The sequence below is a fragment of the Myotis brandtii genome, unplaced genomic scaffold (assembly GCF_000412655.1).
Source record: "Myotis brandtii unplaced genomic scaffold, ASM41265v1 scaffold311, whole genome shotgun sequence".
Lineage (NCBI taxonomy): Eukaryota > Metazoa > Chordata > Mammalia > Chiroptera > Vespertilionidae > Myotis > Myotis brandtii.
In genome coordinates this window covers 1,038,165-1,058,413 of record NW_005361913.1, presented here as the reverse complement: position 1 = coordinate 1,058,413, position 20,249 = coordinate 1,038,165, and the positions used below count along the sequence as shown (strand labels likewise).

Sequence of the window (20,249 nt, the reverse complement as noted above, 5' to 3'; positions counted from 1 at the left end):
GTGGCTTGTTTTCTTTTGCTTATCAGATTCAGGATACCCACAAAACAAAATTTTGGAGTAAAGAAACAAATCTTGGAGAAGATTTGGCTATGATTCATATGCACTGAACCTGCAAAATACTGAAAACAGTTAAACAGTTCTCAACTAGGTTTATTCACTTCCAGTCTTTGAGGTTCTCCTGTAAATGGAATGGGAATTGTTCATCAGAAAGAATTCTTAATGACCTCTTGAGAAATATGCCCCCAGTTATTATTTTATTTTGCATGACTAGAGTAATGCATGAAACCAATAGCTCTATTGCTGGCAATGACTTTTTAATTAAATTTTGCATGGGCACCTGGTTTTCTTAGTCAGATGAAAAGTAAAATTATCAGGATAGGAAGAAAACAGATATAGGAGTGAAATCCAACGTAATGGGTAAATCAACCAAAGAGTTTTAATAAGTCTAAAGTGTATGTAATAGATCAGAAAGTTCAATGACTATAAAACTCATTCATTTTATAATATAAGGGAACAGGCACCAAATAGATTAATTTTGGAGTATCTAGGAAGCATATAATCTTTTTACTTATAATTTGTAAAGTACAAATGGATCAGTCTAAGGGGTATTATTTACAGCATGGGATATAATTTATATCAAAATCATAATAGTGTTTGCATAGTGTGTTATAGTTTACAGGGTCCTTTTCATTTGTGTTGTCTTAATTAGTCTATAAACTCACAAGAGCCCATTGAAAAGTTACAAAATGTTATACTTTTGTTAAAAAAAAGCTATCTCTGTTCTTGAACAAGAGGTTCTTTGCTAATGTTTTTTGTTGACATTAAAATGATTCTTTATAACTTATACAAATGGCTTATAAAATTTAGGTTTTTATCTAGATCACATTCTTCAGAGATTTTTTTAAAATAGGCTTGAAGAATGTGCCATTAAGAAGAAAGGGTCAAAGAGTAAATAACAAAAAGAGGAAGAGGAGGACTTCAAAGGTAAGACTCAAACCTTGTCACATGTTGATTTATGAGCACCTTGTCATTTGCATGTAGACAAATAAGAGATTTAAAGAGAATATAGGTTCTTTTCATTTTGGTTTTAGACTTTATATAGTTTTCTTAAAAATACATCTTGAAAAGGTAAAATAATAAGATAATTGCATATCATCACCCCTCCTTTAAAAATTAGATGGTGGATGCATAGCCATTGATTTCGAGGATATAAAAAGCTCTAAGATAGAGCCACAATCTCTACCACTATTACAGGAGAATGAAATACCTTTGAAATGATCTAGAAACACATTTTCAAGTTTCAAGGTCATGCTTATATAATTCTAGAATGCCTGCTTAAAAAGTGAAAAAGCTGTGAACAGGCTTTCATGTCTTCCTGCATCTACTGTGAGTCTGAGTCTTTTAAGTGAATTGACCTTTTGGTTTGGTGCTGGGTAAACGGTCTAAATCAGCCATGTGCCTATACCTTGCAGAACCGGCCCTGTGGAAAAGTGGCTCTAATGGGAACCTCACTCTCATTATCTCCGAATGATTTTATGGGAGAGAAAAGCAGTATGAAAATGGAATGATATTTCAAGTAGAATAAATAGAACAGGGCCTGTGCCTGGACTCAACAACTGACTCACACACAGAGCCATGGGAAAACACTCATCCTTTCTATGCCTCAATTTTCTGTCAGTTTTCTCTCAAGGAGACCATGAAGACAAGTAGTATAAAGTCTGTGAGATTCTTAGAGTTTCATGAGGCATAAATATTTATTTCTGTTTTCATGGCTATGAACATTTTTTAAATAAAATAAAAAGTAACTGCATATATTAGACAAATTCAAATTTCCAACAAATCGATACTGTAGTATATTGGCACACATAGAGATCAAAATAACACATGTATGGGTTTGTTTGCCAAATAGAGGAATTGTTCAAGGGATTCTCAGTATTTGTACTTCTGCTGCAAATATCTCATTTTGGTGCTTGTTTTGTTGCAATTATTGCCTTATGAGTACTTCTCCTTCTAATCAGGAGTCTATTGAGAACAGACCGTGCCCTGCTCATCTTTGTAACATTATCTCACATAATCTAGCACATAATTAGGGCTTTAAAAACACTGAAGGAACAGAGGAATGAAAAATGAAGGACCACTCAGGCCATCACCCACGACAACCCAGGCAGAACTCGGTGCCAAGAAGTTTCAAAGTGCTTGAGATCAAAGTGGTAAACAGGACAGAAGAAGTCCCTGCCCTTGCAAAGCTCGCAGTCTATCATGTCCCTGGTTTTTCATACCATACATACTGGAGTATCAGGTAGTAACAAGTACTATGAAGACAAACAAATTTGGACAAGGAGATAGAGAGTGATAGAGGGCTGATGTTTAATATGCTGATTGCAGAAAACCTCTCAAAAGAGTTTGGAAGGGAAGTTAAGGTATAATTTTCTCCTTCTAGGGTTTCTGGGATATGATAGGTATGCCGTGTTGCTAAGAATTGCATATCCATTTAATGTATAATTGTACATGCAATTGAGATAGACAGACTACAAAAATAACAATAAAAATAAAATAAAAAATGTGGATGGATCTTCACATATCAGCACCTAGATTTTCCTTCAGGGAGAATGAAAACAACTGCCTCTTCATAGAAGACAAAGAAACCAGAGTTGCCTGTGCTCCATCAAGATGGTCATGTTGGTCCAGCAGGCATGACTCAGCGGTTGAGCACTGACCTATGAACTGGGAGGTCACAGTTCGATTCCCTAGCAGGGCACATGCCTGGGTTGTGGGCTTGATCCCAGTGAGGGTGTGCAGGAGGCAGATGTTCAATGATTCTCTCTCATCATTGATGTCTCTCTCTCTCTCTCTCTCTCTCTCTCCCCCTTCCTCTCTGAAATCAATAAAAATATATTTAAAAAATAAAAAAAGATGGCTATGCTGGCAATGAGGATGCAACAGGCTCCACAAGCAGTGTTTATAAAATGAATGGTCACAGAATTCATTTAAATACAATACTGGAAATATTTTCACTCACCTCTTTCCCGCCCCCGCCCCCCCCCGCATTCATGCATTTCTTGGGGTACTAAGGATTTCTCAAAAAAGGGGAGCCCTCTAGGATCTGTCACTTAACAACAGTCATAGATTTAACGTTACTGTTTTTGCTGTTGATACTGCTAATAGCTATTGAAATACAAATATCAGAATTCTCATGGAATTTGCTCATTAAGTAAATGATGAGCCAAGCTAAAAAGCCTTTTATATATCTTCCATTTCTTCTCTAATTACTCAGCTCTTAAAGTGGCTTTATAATGTGGCCCTGTGTATCCTATTTATGATACTGGAGGTGTTAATTAACCAGATAGATTCCAAATTACTGTAACATTTGCTATATTGGGACAAAAAGTTGTTGGCTTACCTATGAGGAATGTAACTCTTTGTTGAGATTTTGTAGGTGCCACATTCTCATTCCATTTTGTTATATTTTAACATTCATGTTCTTCCAAGTGATCATTCTCTTGGAGTTAATCCCAAGTTATATGTATGGGAAGATGTGTGAACCTCTAAGGCCTCAGGAACTACTATTGTAGGCCACATACATGATACTGAAGTGAACTTATTAAACAAACCATACACAACCACTCATTCTACTAAATACCAAGTAACTATCCCAATTAGTAGCTTATATGCTCTTTTGAACTGAAGTTTCCTACATACAATAGTAAAGCAGAATTTGGGACAATGACAATCAATGAGGGTTTAGAAGGAGGTGGGAAATTAGTAAACCCAGTTCTGTATCCAACAGAAATAACTGACCCAGTCTGTAGACTCATGGCCAAAGACTCTTGGACAATATATCTAGAAGGAAAGAGAGTGCAGCCATCTTATTTTAAGGTTTAAAACCAGAGCCCAGAAAGGTTAATAAGTTTGCCTGAGATGGCATGACCAGTAAATTGCAGATCAAGAACTAGCATTAAAGTCAATTCTCTGCTCTGAGCGGTTAGCACAGTGCAGGCCATGTTGTTGTGCTTGGAGAGAGGCTTATTAGGATTCCTTTTCTGGAATGCATCTAACATCACTAAAACCATTTCTGACTTAGAGGATAGCCTTCCATCACTCAGCCTCAAAAACATTTGTTTTATCACACTTCCTGTCTCTCTTATGATTTTACCCATGTTGTGCTTAACAAAGTTGGATTGCTGAGGCTCATCCTATAAAACAGAAACAGTTAACCTGGTGTGCTGGAGACAAGCTGTGCAGGGAATGACTAAAATATATCACCCAGTGCTGCTCTGCATGAAAGCTCAATCCTGAGAAACAATGACTTCAGCATCTCAGAAAAATAAGTCATATTGTTGCTATGAGGGATTCTTTTTATCCCATAACATCTATTTTTGTCCTTTTTTTATGTTAAAGTCCCTGATACTTTATAGAAAATCTGAAAATATATATTTGAATGAGTTGGTTCTAATAATCTAAGTATGTGACTCAGTGCATGTACTGTCATGTTTCATCTGCTCCCTGACTCATGGTATAACCTTTAGCAGATGATTCTTCTATGCCTCAGTTTCTTCAGTGGCAAAGCAGAATTGGTAATAATAATCCTATCTCCTCTTGACTGAGATTTTGTTAGAATGTCTGAAAAGAAAGTGCCTTTAAAAGTGTTCTACTTGTAGATCACTAGTCATAGCCCTTATTAATCATCTTCATTGTACAAGCATTAAGTAAATAGTACTGAAGAAGTCATCCTGGCATTTAAAATATGAAAACTAGGTTAACAAAAGAAGACGTTGGCCATGAATCCACAGACTGAGTCAATGATTTTTGTTGGATAAACAACCAGATTTACAAAATCTGATCCATCAGACTTTGCTGTTCTAATCAGGCAAAGTACATTCTAAACTCTTGATTTGAAATGTTTAAAAGCTAAAAAAGAAAAAAAATGCCTCCTTTTATCTCACCTCCTTGATGAGTTCTTTAAATGGTAGCTACACCTGAAGCAGGAAGAAGGCACAGGCACAGGGAGTTAGGCACTAAATGCAATATTAACCAACACTTACAAGGATGAGGTTATTGGTTACTATCTTTAGCACCTGATTGCATCATTTTTTAAAGATGAGGGCCATATTTTCCTGAATTTGACTAAATTTTCTAACTAAACCCACTTATGGCCAACGGCAAATATTTACAAGATATTCTCATGGGTTCACTTTGTGGCCATAGGACAGGAAAATGTTAAATATCCCTGGCTTCAGCTTTGCTGTTAGCCCATGAGTCTATCCAACCAAACTAAGTGGCCACACAGGGGCACTGGCCACAAATTTAGATTATTTTTTCCTTGTAGATATGCATGACTACTTGGCTTCTTGATAAGTAATTGGAAACATTTAATATGTCTTCTGTTAGCTTGAATTATAGCACAAGCCCTGGTTCAATTGGGAAAATGCCCTTCTATATTGTTCCTTGCTTTGTCATTTTGAGACTATGTCCATGCAAGGAAAACAATCTAGAGGATAATTGAAAAATCTAAACAATATTTCACACCTCCAGCTACACAATACTCTGTTTATATGAAGATCAGAAAACCAAAGAACAGAGAATAACTGCAAATTCTCTTGCTCACTAAAATTGCTATCCCTCAGTAATTCCCCCCCCCCCCATGGATTAATAATCAAATGCTTCTCTCTATGGGTAATGATTAGGTCAACGAAGAAGAAGGCAGAGTCCCAAACAACCTATCTGGAATATAGTTTCATTTAACAATTATCTGAATTCTTATTCATACTAGACACTTCATGGAAAATAATGAAAGCTGGGTCTACTCTCTACATTATGCTTTAGCATCTCACATGGACAGATGTAACCACAAATAATTACTGAACTACCTGATGTTATAGTTAGTGAGGTGTAAATTATTGCCCAAGTCATTTGTGATTAATAAAGCAGGAAGCACAAGTTGCCCAGAAGCTTTTTATTAAAGCTTCTGTACAACTTGACAATTAGTTAAAATGCTAGCGCAAGATACACTAGATCCAAAGGCAGAGTTTCAAACTACTAAGAGTAACACCGTGTAGTTTCCACAAGGGAACGCCATTAAGCATCTGAGAGGACAGCCCAAGACAAATTCTGTCTGTAGAAAGTGAGTGCCTACCTATTTCTTTACAAGTAAATATAAAGACTATGGGATTCCAAGAGATTAAAGATTACTTGTCAAGACCATGAAAACTCATTGTTCAAATAAGCTGACACTATTCAGCCTGGTTCTCATCTTTAATATGCCTTTTGATCCTGAGGCCAGAGCCCATGAGGCTGATGCACATGGATATTGTCATTCCAGCTGGGAAGGATGAGTTCTTGCAGCAATGTCTGTGGGTCCAAGCAGGCACCAGCTGCTGCTGAGGGCGGGTACCAGCGCTACGGAGTCCGGTCTTATCTGCACCAGTTTTATGAGGACTGTACCACCTCAATCTGGGAGTATGAGGATGATTTCCAGATCCAGAGATCACCTAACAAGTGGAGCTCAGTATTCTGGAAGGTAAGTCAGAAGCATGTGTTTAACTTAGGAAATGCAACAGCTATTGGTATGGTAAGTACTGTAGAGCTGTAGGAATGGAACTTTGTGTGTGCATCCCTCCTGGTGAGAGTAAATACAGTTTTCTCCCCTTAGGAAAGTAGAGTATAAACCTTGGGCTGAAGGAAGACTCTAGACAGCATTATTGTTGATTTTCAGATTAAACATTAATAAGTACAATTGCCCTCACTAATTATTATTTTTGCTACTGTTATTAATGTGCTACTAAATTCACCAATTGTGAAGCCATCCATGGGCAAAATACTATATGCGTCCAGCATCCCTTACAGTCTTGGTGAGTGTCATTTGACAAATTATAATAATTATTAAAAAAATAATAATTGGGTATGTAGAGAGGGTTAATGCTGGGACATAATAAAGTGGTCTGTATTCCAGCTCAAGCTCTACCAGATAGATGATCATCAACTTCCTCTCATGAAGGAGCCTCCCTAGACAGTGTATTCAGTTATTCAACATATAATTAGTGAGCACCTATTCTGTGCCCCAAAATTGCAAAATGCTGGAGACTAAAGTGGTAAGCAGGAGGCGTAAAAGCCCTTGCCCTCGTGGAACTTACCATCTATCATGGTAAACAGACCATAAAGAAACAAACCACATAATAGAATGTCAGGTAGTGACAAGTACAATGAAGAGCAATAAACCCGGAGAAGAGTACAGGGAGTGGTGGAGGACAGGTATGTGGATATGCTGATCATAGAAAGGTTTCCACAGGAGATATCTGAGCAAATATGAGGATGAGTTGAGGGAGCAGACCATAAAATTATCTAGCTGAAAGTCATTCCAGGTTAGGAAAACAGCAAATCTAAAGCTCTGAAAAGGGAATAAGTTTGATGTGTTTGAAAAAATAGCAAGAGGTACAGTCTTTTTGGAGTGGAATGAAATGGGGAAAAGGAAAGGTGATGGATTCAGGAAGACAATAGGGCTCAGATGATGGATGTTGAACCTTATAGATGATAGCGAGGACTTTGACTCTTACCTGGAGGGCCATGAGAAGCCATGTGAACATTTTATGCAGAAGAATTATGTGATCAAATGAATGTTTCAACAGGATAATTCTGGCTCGTGTACAGAAAAGAGATTATAGAAGGAAAAGTATAGAAGCAGCTAGGCTATTAAACTACCCCAATAAGACATAATGGTGACTTAAGTTAAGGTGATGTTAGTGGAGATGGTGATAAGTAGTCAAATTTAGCATAAAGTTTGAAGGCCAAGCTGTCAGGACATGCTGATGAACTAGATAAAAGGCAAAGTGGAGTCAAGCATGACTCCAAGGCTTGCAGCCTGAACTATTTAGTGAATGGTGTTATCATTTACTGGGATGGTGAACACAGGGAGAGCAGTGGGATGAGTGGGGAACTAAGAGTTTGATTCCAGCTATGCTATATTGATGATGCCTGTTAGACATGCAAATGGAAATCCCTAGTGGCAACTTAAATATACTGATCTGCAACTCATGGATTGGGAGTCAGTGGTATAAAGAATGTATATAAAGCACCAGACTAGATGAGATCACCTGGGAAGACAGTAGGGACATAGAAGAGAAGGTCATTGGGACATGCCAACGTTTAGAAATAAAGAAAAGGTTGAGGATTTGGGAAGATACAGCCTTGGATGATGTTTCTGTTATACCCCTCCAGGTATAACATTCTGCACCTCAGGGGTTTCCAGTCATTCTGACTTTCTCCCAAAGTATCTCACAATTGTAGACATTGATATTGACATAAACTTGCAATTTATTGGCAATAGTGTAACAAGAGACAATGTAAATGATTATGAACATGGACTCTGTCTTCAGACTGCATGGTTCAAATCTCGGCTCTTCCATTTAATAGCTCTGCAACTTTGGACAGTAATTGACCTTAATGGGACTCTTATGGTGATACTTATAGTACCAACTAGATAAAGTTATGAGAATTAAATAAGATAATTTTTACCTAGTGCTTAGAACAATGTCTTATACACACTCAATAAGCATTCAATGTAGTAGTTACTATTACCAGATGCCACATGAAACATTAAATCCTGAAGTGGAAATAAAACTGGAAATCTAGTTAATAAACAAAATATTGGATAACAGTTGTTAACATAGATTACCCAAGACCTGTATTAATTAAAAATCTCACAAGGGTCACGTGCTCTGTGTTAGAATTGGTCAAGCTATCATCCTTGCACTGTCACCTCTGATGAATCTTTGCTGGCCTGGACCGATGAAACAAATAGCCAAGCTTGGCACATATTGTATTTACCCACATAAGTGGGTGGTTGCTTCAGTATGTGTCAAAAAACAAATATTTGCCTCACAGATCTGTTGTGCCAAGAGCCTAAAATGCCAATGCCATACAGAATATTGTCAGCATTTATGTGGGTCCAAAGCACTGGTGGTTATGTGATTTGTGCTGCTGTGAGTTCATCAAATAATATAAAAGTTTGTATTTAAAATAAAGAACTCATAGTAAATTACCAACCCCAGATTTCAGATTTCAATATTCAATATTTTCTCCATTTTATTTTATATACAAACAAGATCCAAAAGTATTCTTGCAAAGAAGAAAAACAGGCAAAATCCATAGCCTCATAGAAATTATATTACAGCAAAATCCAAATCTTAGACTCATATTCTAATCATTAACACTGGACTGGGCATTCAGAACCCTTCAATCAACCTGAATAACCTAGGAATCACTGTCTTAAAGACCTCACCCCTATAAATGGAATAAACCAACTACTCTTGCCTTTCCTCCTTGGAAATATAAGTAAATTCATTGCAGTAGGTTTTTGAAGTGCTCTCTACCATTACAGAGACAGGAACTGGCTATGCACATGTTTCTATTATGATTCTTTTTTATTTTATTTTTTTCCTATCAAATTGCATTTGTAGGTGGTTTAAGCTCCGAGCTTCCCCTTCCCCTCTTCCACTATAATGTTGCCACGGTCATGTTGATATCTCCCTGAGGACTCTGCTCATAGTGTCTCAACGGGACTCTGCCCTCAAACCAGCTCCCTGGCAGTGGGCAGCATGGAGGGATTAATGAGAATGGAGATTGGAATCAAATGGGGCTAAAATAGATTATTTGCTCTGTCATATGGATCTACATAGCATCCATCTCACAGTGCTATTTTTTCTACAGATGTTTATATGTCCAAAATATGTGCTAGACTTTGGGGTTCAGTTGTGAATAAAATGCTATTCTTTACTTGTGAATAAGGTATAGTTCTAACTATAGCAAATGGAAAAGATAGACACATACACAGATTGTTACAATCCTACATTCTAAACACTCCCTTAAAAGTAGTCAAAGTAGTTACTAGAAGCACAAGATGGGGAGAACCTGATGCAGCCTGCTCCCCCTCTTTTCTCTCAAGACCTTCCTCCTACCTGTCCCAATCTCTCCAGTTTCCCCCCTAAGCTGTCAGAATCTAAACTTATTTTTTATTTCTCTTCAAAGTATCACTAGATATTAAGGAGATGGTTTCCACACTAGAAATGAGAGGAGCTATGGAAGCCTCTTAAGATAGAATTCATGTGATATTCATTGTATTTTTAAATGTTTTTCTTAGATAGGACTTGAAGAATGTATAAAGAAGGATAAGACTACCAATGGAAACCATCAGAATGCTATTGGGATTATCAGGGCAAGATATAGTAATGGTCTGCGCCATTAGAATAGCCGTGGTGATGGCGAGGAGATTCAAGGTTCAAGAGAACTTTATGAGATAGAATCCATACGATTCAACTCACTATTAACTATTAATGTGAGGAAAGAGTCAGTGAATGGGTGGCTGGCAGGAACACAGATAGGAAAAATGTAAAGGAAGGAAGGAGTACCATTTTGAATATTTGGGTTTGATGAGCCTTTGGGACGTCCTATTGTCCTCCCCACTGAGTGATCCCAGGAACTACTATGACTACTTTTAGGGGAGTGTTTATCATATTGGACTGTAACAATCCTCCTATTGACTGTTATAAATATGAGGCTAGAGTCCAGGGTAATTATTTAGGCTTAAGTTGGAGATTTGGAAGTCATTGGTATATAGGTGGTATTTGAAATGTCAGCGGCAGATTAAACCTTAGAGAGAACATATTGAACAAAGGATATGAGTCAAGGTGGAACCCTTGAAAACGCCAATAATTAAGAACAATATCTGGCAAAGCAGGTTGAGAGTGGGTTGTTAAAGGGGAAGATGTAAAAAGAGAAGAGAGTTGTATCAAGGATAACAATAGGTGAGGGTTTTAAGAAAGCATGGGTGTTTAACACCATGGCTGCAAAACATTCAAATGAGATAAGAAAAATCACATGGGGTTTGAAAACTAGGAGGTCATTAGTGACTTCGGAGAGAGCAATTTCAGTGGAATTATGGAGGACTAAACTTGGCTGTCAAAAGTAGGAATGACTTCAAGCAGTAGCTAGTGAGGAACGCAGGATTTTAGAACAGATATTGAAGATTGAAGCAGCTGAATGTGTTCATGTGTGAGGAAAGGAGAGAGCCTCTATAAAGTAGAAGAACTAATGCAAGATAATGGGTACCACCACCCAGGGGAAGGGAGCTTGAACACTTTAGGAGGCAAGGCATGTGAAAGGACCTAGATCATAGTCTGGCATAGGTTTTCGACTTTGTAAAGCTCAATGTCCTTACAGGCAGGCCAGGCAAGAAGGTCAGGACATAAGCTAGAATTTGTTATCTCTGCTGGCAAGCTGACACTACTCATAGCTCAGATCCTGCTAAGGGGAGGTCAGCAGCAGCCCTCGGGGCTAATGAAGAAGAAAAGCCAATCTTCACTCTTTATGTGCTTCCCCTGGATTACCTCTAACCCAGATGGCTCCTTTCACATTTAGCTCCATCCAGCACTTCCCCCCACATGCTGCTCTTCCCTGCCATACTAGTTCTTGCTTCCAACAGTCATTACTGCCTCCTTGCTGCCAGAACAGCTGCGTGGCTACTGCTGCCAAATCTGCTCATTGGAGTAAACTGCATTTTCAGAACTCATCAGCTCACGGAGATACAACGAAGGGGATGTTGGTCAAAATAACAGCATTCTCTGGCTTGTTGCCCCCAGCAGCAGAATTTCTGGAATCCAAGTTCTCCTCCCTATCCAGTCCTCTCTTCCAACAGCAAGGACTGGGTTTTCACACATGCTCCCAATAGCAGGGGAATCATCGGAAACTACAGCTCAAGAGCTGTCCTTGCTGCTGTCTTTAAGCTTTGGCACAGCCTGGGGAGGTCTTTTTCTCTCCCTATTGGTATTGATCTAAGCACCCCACAGCCCTGAGCTGCTCTGGTATGCCTGAGGGAGGCCCTCTGCCGGAAAGCATTTCAACTCTTCTGCGTGGCCCTAAACAGGGCTGCTTTACTCTCTTCAACCCTTAAAAGATCTCATTTTTAAAAACTCTGTTTAATAGAGCCCTTATCTTCTTAGATCTAGGACCACTGCAACTTAGAGACAATTGTGATACTGTAGAGCATCACTCTCAAGATTTTTTATTCTCTCCAGTATTCCAACATGGTACCAGAATTAAGCTGATGTATGCCAGCATCCCTCCTCACCTCCATTATATACTGAGGGAAGTTAAGATGCAGGGAAGTTTGATCCCATCATTGCTCCTTCATGCCGACCATCCCAAGTTCTCCCTGATATGTTTTAACAGATTTAGAGTGCCCCTCTGGGAACATCTCTTGAAGATTTCCATTAGACTTACATTTATGGTACCTTCAGACTCTTTGGAGTTAGCTTTTCATTACATTGTGTCGTCCCCCCCCACACACACACACACACAGACAGTAGGTATCTACTATCTCTCTGATACATGGATATCACAAGGAAAAGGGAGAAGGCTCAGGGAGGCCAGCCACTTTCCAGTTCTTGAAGTGAGCAGAAATTCTGCCATCTGCAAGTCATGGTTTGCCTTTTAGCTTTTGACTGCTATTCCAAGCATGAATTTTGAACTATAGAGCACTGCTCAGTTGAAGAGCAGACTGCTCTGAGAATCAATCACCTGGCTCCATATTCAGCAGCCTGGTGGTTCAGGTTGGCCAGTCAGGAATATTTATTGAGCACAGGCTGGAATCAGAGCTGTGGAGAGACAAGACAGAAATAGAAGATGGAGAGCATTGGCCTCAGTTACTCTTAAGAACTTTAGAAGCTAAGATGGATACATTTTTGCTGCCCTCAATTTTTGAGAATTATTGCCAGTTCTTAGGGAGGAAGGTAATTTAGTGACATATGAAGCAAGTCACCATGGATATTTAAGTTAATTTAGTTTGTACATTCAAAATTTTCCAATGTGAGTCATTTTTTAAGTTATGTTTAAATAATGGTTAGTCTTTGATGGTGAATTTATTCACCACCATTTTTAGAAAAATGTAGAAAGCTATTTGAAATGTTATATTTTACAACCCAATTTCTTCTGTACTACTTATGTCTTATGTTTTTTTTTTTTTCCAGAAGAAATTATATTGACTTTTTTTGTTTTTCAGTTTCCTCACACTATTACATAATGGAATTTTGTCCATCTATGGTAACAAAAACTTTGTTGCAATAAAAGAAAATAATATCAGGCAATATACAAAATCATAATTGGTGAAGTATCATGGGAGAATAAAAGGAGTGAAGGGCTTAGAAGACCTGGGATAGAGTCCAATCAAAGCACTTGCTAATTATAGGACCTTGAACTATGCTTCCTCAACCCTATAAACCACAGTGTTTTATAGATGAAATAGGAATAAAAATATCTCCCTCTCATAAGGCTGGTGAGGATAATGTGAAAAACACATCTAGCACTAGGCCTAAGTTATAATAGACTAGAGGACCGGTGCACAAAATTCCTACACAGGAGGGGGCGGGGGGAAGGGTGTCCCTCAGCCCAGCCTGCACCCTCTCCAATCTGGGACCCCTTGAGGGATGTCCGACTACCCATTTAGGCCCGATCCCGGTGTCCTCGAGGGATGTCCGACTACCCGTTTAGGCCCGATCCTGGTGTGATCAGGCCTAAATGGGCAGTCGGATATCCCTCTCACAATCCAGGACTGCTGGCTCCCAACCATTCGCCTGCCTGCCTGCCTAATTGCCCCTAACTGCTGCTTCCTGCCAACCTCATCACCCCCTAACCACTCCCCTGCCAGCCTGATCAACACCTAACTGCTCCCCTGCCAGCCTGATTGCCCCTAACGCCTTACCCTGCTGGCCAGATCACCCCTAACTGTCCTCCCCTGCAGGCCTACCCCCTTCCAACTTCCCTCCCCTGCAGGTCTTGTCCCTCCCAACTGCCCTCCCCTGCTGGCCATCTTGTGTCCACATGGGGGCAGCCATCTTTGACCACATGGGGGCGGCCATCCTGTGTGTTGGAGTGATGATCAATTTGCATATTACCTCTTTATTAGATAGGATGCTCTCAGCAAAAGTCACTGCCACCAATCCAATGCCAACAAGAGTCCCCAATCTCAAGTGTGGTAAAAGTAGAAACTTTATTCAGTTAAAACAATTTGCAAACTGGAGAAACTCAGCCTCCAGGAGAAACTGAAAGTCAGCTCCCCAAAGACCAAGTCAGCTCCCCAAAGACCAAGTTTGCCTTATATAGGAAAAACTTCCACCTTAGTCCCAGATTGGTCTATTTTTATGTAAATCAGGAATCCAAATTTGCGCAGTTTGATTTGTCCAAATAACACTGTCTTGATTGGCTGGAATTGTCTATTCTGATTGGTTATTATGGAGATGCTCTGATTGGTCAGTAAACATGCAAATGAAGGTATAGCTGTGTAGTTCTGATTAGATGAGGCAGGTCTCAGCCTATTGGTTGAAATATGATGCCAGGAACTCCTTTATAAGAGTCAGCTCACTCTGAGCAGGAGTACAATTCAGGTGACTCACAGTTCAACCTGTGGCTATCTCTTGACTCTCAGCATGCATGTGAGACCTCTGCCAGCAACAGTTCTTAGACTCTGATTATGAATTTGAGTCCAATTAATCATCAGATCTTCTTTTTTGCAGATATATTTCTTCTTGAGGTTCACAGTGCTCAATAATACTAATTTTCCTTTTGCCCCTTTGCTAAGGTGATGGGTTTACAAATATGTTTTCCTTCTATTATATAAACCTTCTTTATTAGTGTATTACCATGGGGTTTAATTAATAAATGAGTTAAGTAAACATACTTTAAATGTTCACGATTAAATGGTGTTATGCATTTGGTTATTTTTCCAACCTTGTTATTCTAACTAAAAGCAATTAGAAACAGGAGGAAATGAGAAATGTGTTTAAAAAATAAATAACTATATTAGCTGTTCTTTATTCTAAGTACTGAGCAATTGTAATGCGGTTGCCAATGGAGCATAATTTTAAAAGAGGTACATTTCCAAATAATAACAACTACTTATTACAATGTATGACTTAGTCAGGCAAAGGACTAAGCCATTCATGAGTGTCTCTTAGTCCTCATAACAACTCTATGAGGTGGGTACTATTATCATTTATCATTTTATAGGTGAGGACATTAATAACAGTGTTTAAGTAACTTTCCTTTTATGATTCATTGCTAGTTGGCAGTGCTAGAATCCAAGTCTGTGTCTGTTAATTCCAAACCTCTGAGTTTAAACCACCAAATGGTATATTACTTTCCATCTTCAGCATGTTACATTTTATTAGAACTTGAGCTGATGCGGTGTAATTTCCATCTGCTATTCCTACCACGTCTCAGCATCTGCACAAGCCCAACCAAACAGCTCCCTGTTAGAGAAAGAGCACTGGCCTGGGGTCAGATGTGTGGCTTCCAGCCCTGCCTCTGCAACTTGCTAGCTGTTCATCCTGGGCTACTGACCTACCCTCTGCAAGGTTACATTTCCTCGGCTTTAAATGGTTATGGTTCCATCCCCGCTTACTTGGGGAAGGGGGAAGTAGTTAGTTATACAGACTGTCACTGTCTTCCAGCCAAAATCACCAGGACATACCTATATATTGAACGAATTAAGTTTATTACGCATCATAGTGAGAGAGATGACACAGTAAGGGCTCCTGGAGTATTTCAGTAAGGGAGTGTGAGGAAGGACATATAGGATGTGGGCTTTAGTTGAGTGATTTGGGGGAGGGCCTAAGGGAATAGGAATTCCCCCTAGATAGTCAGGGGCAATTCTACAATTGAATTTCTTAATGAGTCTTATCTCTAGGGAGAGACTAAAGCTGTAATTGGTCTAGAAGCAGCAGTCATTCATATTGGCGGAGAGGAGAGGAGGGGTTGGGTATTTGACCTTGTTTTGGTCTGTGCTTAGAGAAAACTGTGAAGTAGTCTTACTTCATCGCGGGGCAGAAAGCGCTTGTCTGTTGATGTTCTGTGAAACTGACTGTGCCAACAGGAGGACAGCGTGGCCTCGCTGTGAGCTCCAGGCAGCTGCTAACAACAGCAAGGCCGGGGTAGAGTCAGGCCAGCTCCTGGATATCAGGGCTGCTTTTCTCTTCCTCGAGACCAAGTGAGACAATGTCGGCAAAAGGGAGCTTTGCCAACAACAAAGCATTGTGCGCACCGAAAGCTCAAAGGAAAAATTAAGACAGTTCTGCAGTTTCTGATTGATACTAAAATCAGAAAGGTGCTCTTTCCCTGTCTTCTTTAACCAGAAAACTATATAGGCTTCTTATATGTATTTAGGACTGGCTGGGAAAATCCACTCCCCCCAAAAAAACAAAAGCAAAAACAAGGCCTGTCCTGGACGGCTCAGGGAGAGCTGAGGTTCTGTGCTTACCTGTCTCGCGTCATTGTGTCTTTCTCTAGGTCGGACTCATCTCCGGCACCATCTTTGTGGTTCTCGGACTGACTGTTCTGGCAGTGGGCTTTCTTGTGCCCCCCAAGATCGAAGCTTTTGGTGAAGCCGATTTCATGGTGGTCGACACACATGCTGTGCAGTTTAACGGAGCCCTTGACATGTGCAAGCTGGCGGGAGCCGTGCTCTTCTGCGTCGGGGGCACGTCCATGGCAGGGTGCCTGCTGATGTCAGTGTTGGCGAAAAGCTACTCCAAAGAAGAAAAATTCCTGCAGCAAAAGTTCAAAGAGCGAATCGCAGACATCAAGGCCCACACCCAACCCATTACAAAAGCTCCGGGCCCTGGGGAAACGAAGATACCAGTCACTTTGTCCAGGGTTCAAAGTGTCCAGCCTGTATTGGCAACCTGAACCCTTTCCCCCATCCTCTCCTCTCTAACTGACACACGTGGCTACAACGGAGCAGGCCAGCGTTTGAGAAGATGAGCATTTGGCCTTGCTTTGCCCCGTGGCTGTCCTAGGCTGTGGGCAGCATAGGGCAGGAGTTCACACTCACTCGCTCAGCGGCCCTGGTGAGGGTGGATGCCATGTGTGGACCTGAGCACAGGCACCAGCTGCTTAGAGGGGGCCTCCGTGTGCCCCCAGGAGCCCCCTGAAACTCCCGTCTCCTAGATTGTGGCTCAGTGTCATTTTCCGTGTTATTGGGAAGCCCTGAACAGTTTAGACCAGCCTACCAGTCACTACCGTGGCCCGCTTCATTTTCTAATATTAGTTTTTCTAATCTTTCCTGTGTGGTGCTGCCCTCTGTTCCCATCTCATTCCATGTAAGATATTGTCATATGTGTTCCTAGAAAAATCGAGTTTCCTGATTTTGACCCAAACATTATTAGTCTCTTAACTATATCTTAACGTGAGGTTCTTGAGATTGGATACATTTATCAGAGACCTTCACAAATCCTTTCTGTTCAGGTTTTTTGTTTGTTTGTTTTTCACTCAAGCTGAAATTGCCAACTCTACAATCTTCAGAGAGAAGTTTATGTTGGGAGAATCTATTTACACAATGTCCAAAAGCACATAATTAGAAACCAAGAAATTTGACTTCCTACTGCTAAATAGCTGAGAGGCCTTAGGGCGATAATTTAATTTCCCAGGCCTCAGTTTCCCCATCTGTATAATGGGGGCCCTGGGCTGTGATGTCTGAGGTTCCTTTTTTGCCATCTGTCATCAGGTCTCCTCCAAGTATGTTTACGATGTCCTGTGGTTCTCACCACAGTGAAGTAAGGTTCTTTGAAACATGGACTCCAAGAAAGCCGCCAAATCAGTGGCCTCCATCCATCAACCCTTCAATATCCAACCCCAGCAGTTTATAGGAGGCTGCCATATTTTTATAAAGACAATAGTAAGCCATCCTCAAATAAGAAACCACTGAGTAGATATTAACCTCGAAAGGGGTTTTCTTTCTCCAATAAGACATTTTATTCTCCAGCAAGATATTTGTCTCATCCCTTTGACTTTTATTTAATATGTGGATTTAAATGGACTGAGGAAAATGGACGATGTGACCTTGGTATTTATTCTCTCAGAATTTGTGCCCCTTCGTGTTCCCCCCCACTTCCCTTCCTTCACTGGATAAATAAAATATGTGAACCAGCAGAACCTGAATTGCATTGTCATTCCTTCAGTGTGGCTATTTTCTCTCCATCATGTAATTTTCCATCCTGAGACTGAATGAGCTCTGCTGTTCCCTGGCTAAATGGAGGAATAAATGAAACAATTAGTGCTCTTTTGTGCACACTGTTTATTTTGCCTAGTCTAGCGTAAAACACAGGGCAAATCGGCCCCTCTGCAAGGACCACTGGCCAGATTTGGGAGAAATCCTTCCAGTTCCTCACGTTCTCTATCTCCCTGTGGAAATATCATTTTAATTTTATTCTTTGAAGCCTTCTGCAAGCCCCCGAGCACCTGTTCAAGGCAATAGCATTTGAAGCCTCCCAGGCGTGCTTCTGTGTTGGGTACCAATGAGTCTCTGAGGATGAGACTTGACTTTTAAAAAAACATTGATTGATTTGAGAGAGAGAGAGAAATGGACTTATTGTTCCAGTTATTTATGCATCCATTGGTTGATTCTTGTATGTGCCCTGACCTGGGATCAAATCTGCAACCTTGGCATATCAGGATGATGCTCTAACCGACTGAGCTACCCAGCCAGGGCGAGATGACTTTTAAAAGCCTTCAAAATGAGAAATAATAGCTGTAGGGCATGAGAGCTTTTAGGTACAGGCATACTGGCAGCCACTAAAAAGAAGCTCTATTCCTCAAAGGCCTAAAAGAAATCGAGATGGATACAGTAGGAGCTGGGTCTGAAAGAGTAGCTCAGCCTAGCCTGTCTTTCCTGTCCTTCCCGAGCTTTGAGAGAGTGGGGACTTGTAAGGAAGAGGGATTGAGGGATCTTGTAGGAAAGCAGAAGAGGCTGGTCGGTATAGGAAATATAACTTGATCTTTGAAAAAAGTACAGGCCCTGGGTAATCTGAGGGCAGGGGGTAGCAGACCAAATGCTTTCTAAAGTGATTTTCAGGCCTGGTAGGGGAGACCTTAATGGTATGACGTACCAAATGCTCTTAGAGCATTGGCCTCACCCTGTTTGCTTGCACTGAGCCACGCCTTCTGTCTGTACTGAAACTTCTGGAGGAAAGTGAAGCTACATACCTATGGATGGGGACAGAGGTGGGAGAAAAGGCGCTGAAACTGAGAAAGGAGGTCTGGCCGGTAGATATGTAAGCAGAGGCACATGGAGTTGGTAGAAACCTTATGTGGGCCCACCCGAGGAAGAAGGCCCCACCCACCTCATGTCAGCACTGATCCAGCAACTTTGGGCACCTCAGTGGCTGGTCACCTCAGTGGCTGGACCCTACTGCCTCAGAGGGCAAGCACCACATCTTATGATGGTTCTATATGTCTAGAAAGATTACCCTCATGTCTTTCCAAAACCCACCTCTCTAACCCTTCTGCACATTAGACCAAGTTCTAGAATTCAAAGTTACCTACAAGTCTAACCCCTTTTACTAAGGACGACCAAGTTCTAGAATTCAAAGTTACCTACAAGTCTAAGGAACACCTAACCCACCACCCACCCCAGGCTATGAATTCTTTTCATTCAATTATTTTTAATCCTGACACTTCCTGACTGTCATCTTCAGGGAAATGGTCCTATATGTCCTCAACATTCCTAATTGTCCATGCTACCTATTGAATGGGGTCCCTAGAAGTTTTTTAATTTATATAGGTTATAGATTCCCTAACTTCATTAATTGCCTTACTTATGCAATGCATAAGCACATGGGACCACAAGCCAGAAAACTGTTGACAGATGTGTAAGCAGCTCCTCCATGCACTTCCTTGGCCTCCTGTGACCTGTCCCATCCCTTCCCAGTTTCATTCTGGCACATGTCCTGGAACCTGCATCCTAGTGATACTCAGCCACTCTCTCCCCTAAATGTGCCTGCATTTTCTTGCCACTGTGCCTGCACTCACAAAGCTTGCTTTCCCAATAATAACCATGGGCCCCTTCTCTGGCTACTGAACTTCTCATTCAAGGCCACATCAAGAAATATAGTAAGAGCAATGATAATGAGCTAATATGTATTGAATGGAAGGCACCACTGAAGCAGTTTATGTATAGTAATTCATTTAATCCTCACTAAAACCCTAGGAAGTTGGGGCTATTATCATTTGCCCGTTTGACACAGTCAGAAATAGGCAAAGAAAACATGTCTAAGGAGAAGCAGTAAGTGACAACGGAGTTGGGATTCAAATCTGAGCAGCCTGGTTCACAGGCTGCAGCTGCACTTTCGTTCATTATCAGTTCTGCCTCTGGAAATGTCACCTTCTCTGTGTATCTTTCTCTCTCACTCCCGTTCCATCTCCCAGTTCAG

General features: G+C 40.6%; 1 protein-coding gene across 1 annotated transcript in view; it reads left to right on the top strand.

Annotated features, from left to right (window-relative positions):
* The window catches only part of NRSN1 (neurensin 1), an 18,623-nt gene extending 655 nt beyond the window's left edge, over positions 1-17,968 (top strand). Inside the window, exons 2-4 of the mRNA XM_005869969.2 lie at positions 911-984; positions 6,320-6,517; positions 16,330-17,968. Coding sequence (XP_005870031.1) covers positions 6,329-6,517; positions 16,330-16,728 — 588 coding nt within the window. The 5' untranslated portion in view covers positions 911-984; positions 6,320-6,328 and the 3' untranslated portion in view covers positions 16,729-17,968. The remainder of the gene's footprint in view (positions 1-910; positions 985-6,319; positions 6,518-16,329) is intronic.
* The last annotated feature ends 2,281 nt before the right edge of the window (positions 17,969-20,249 follow it).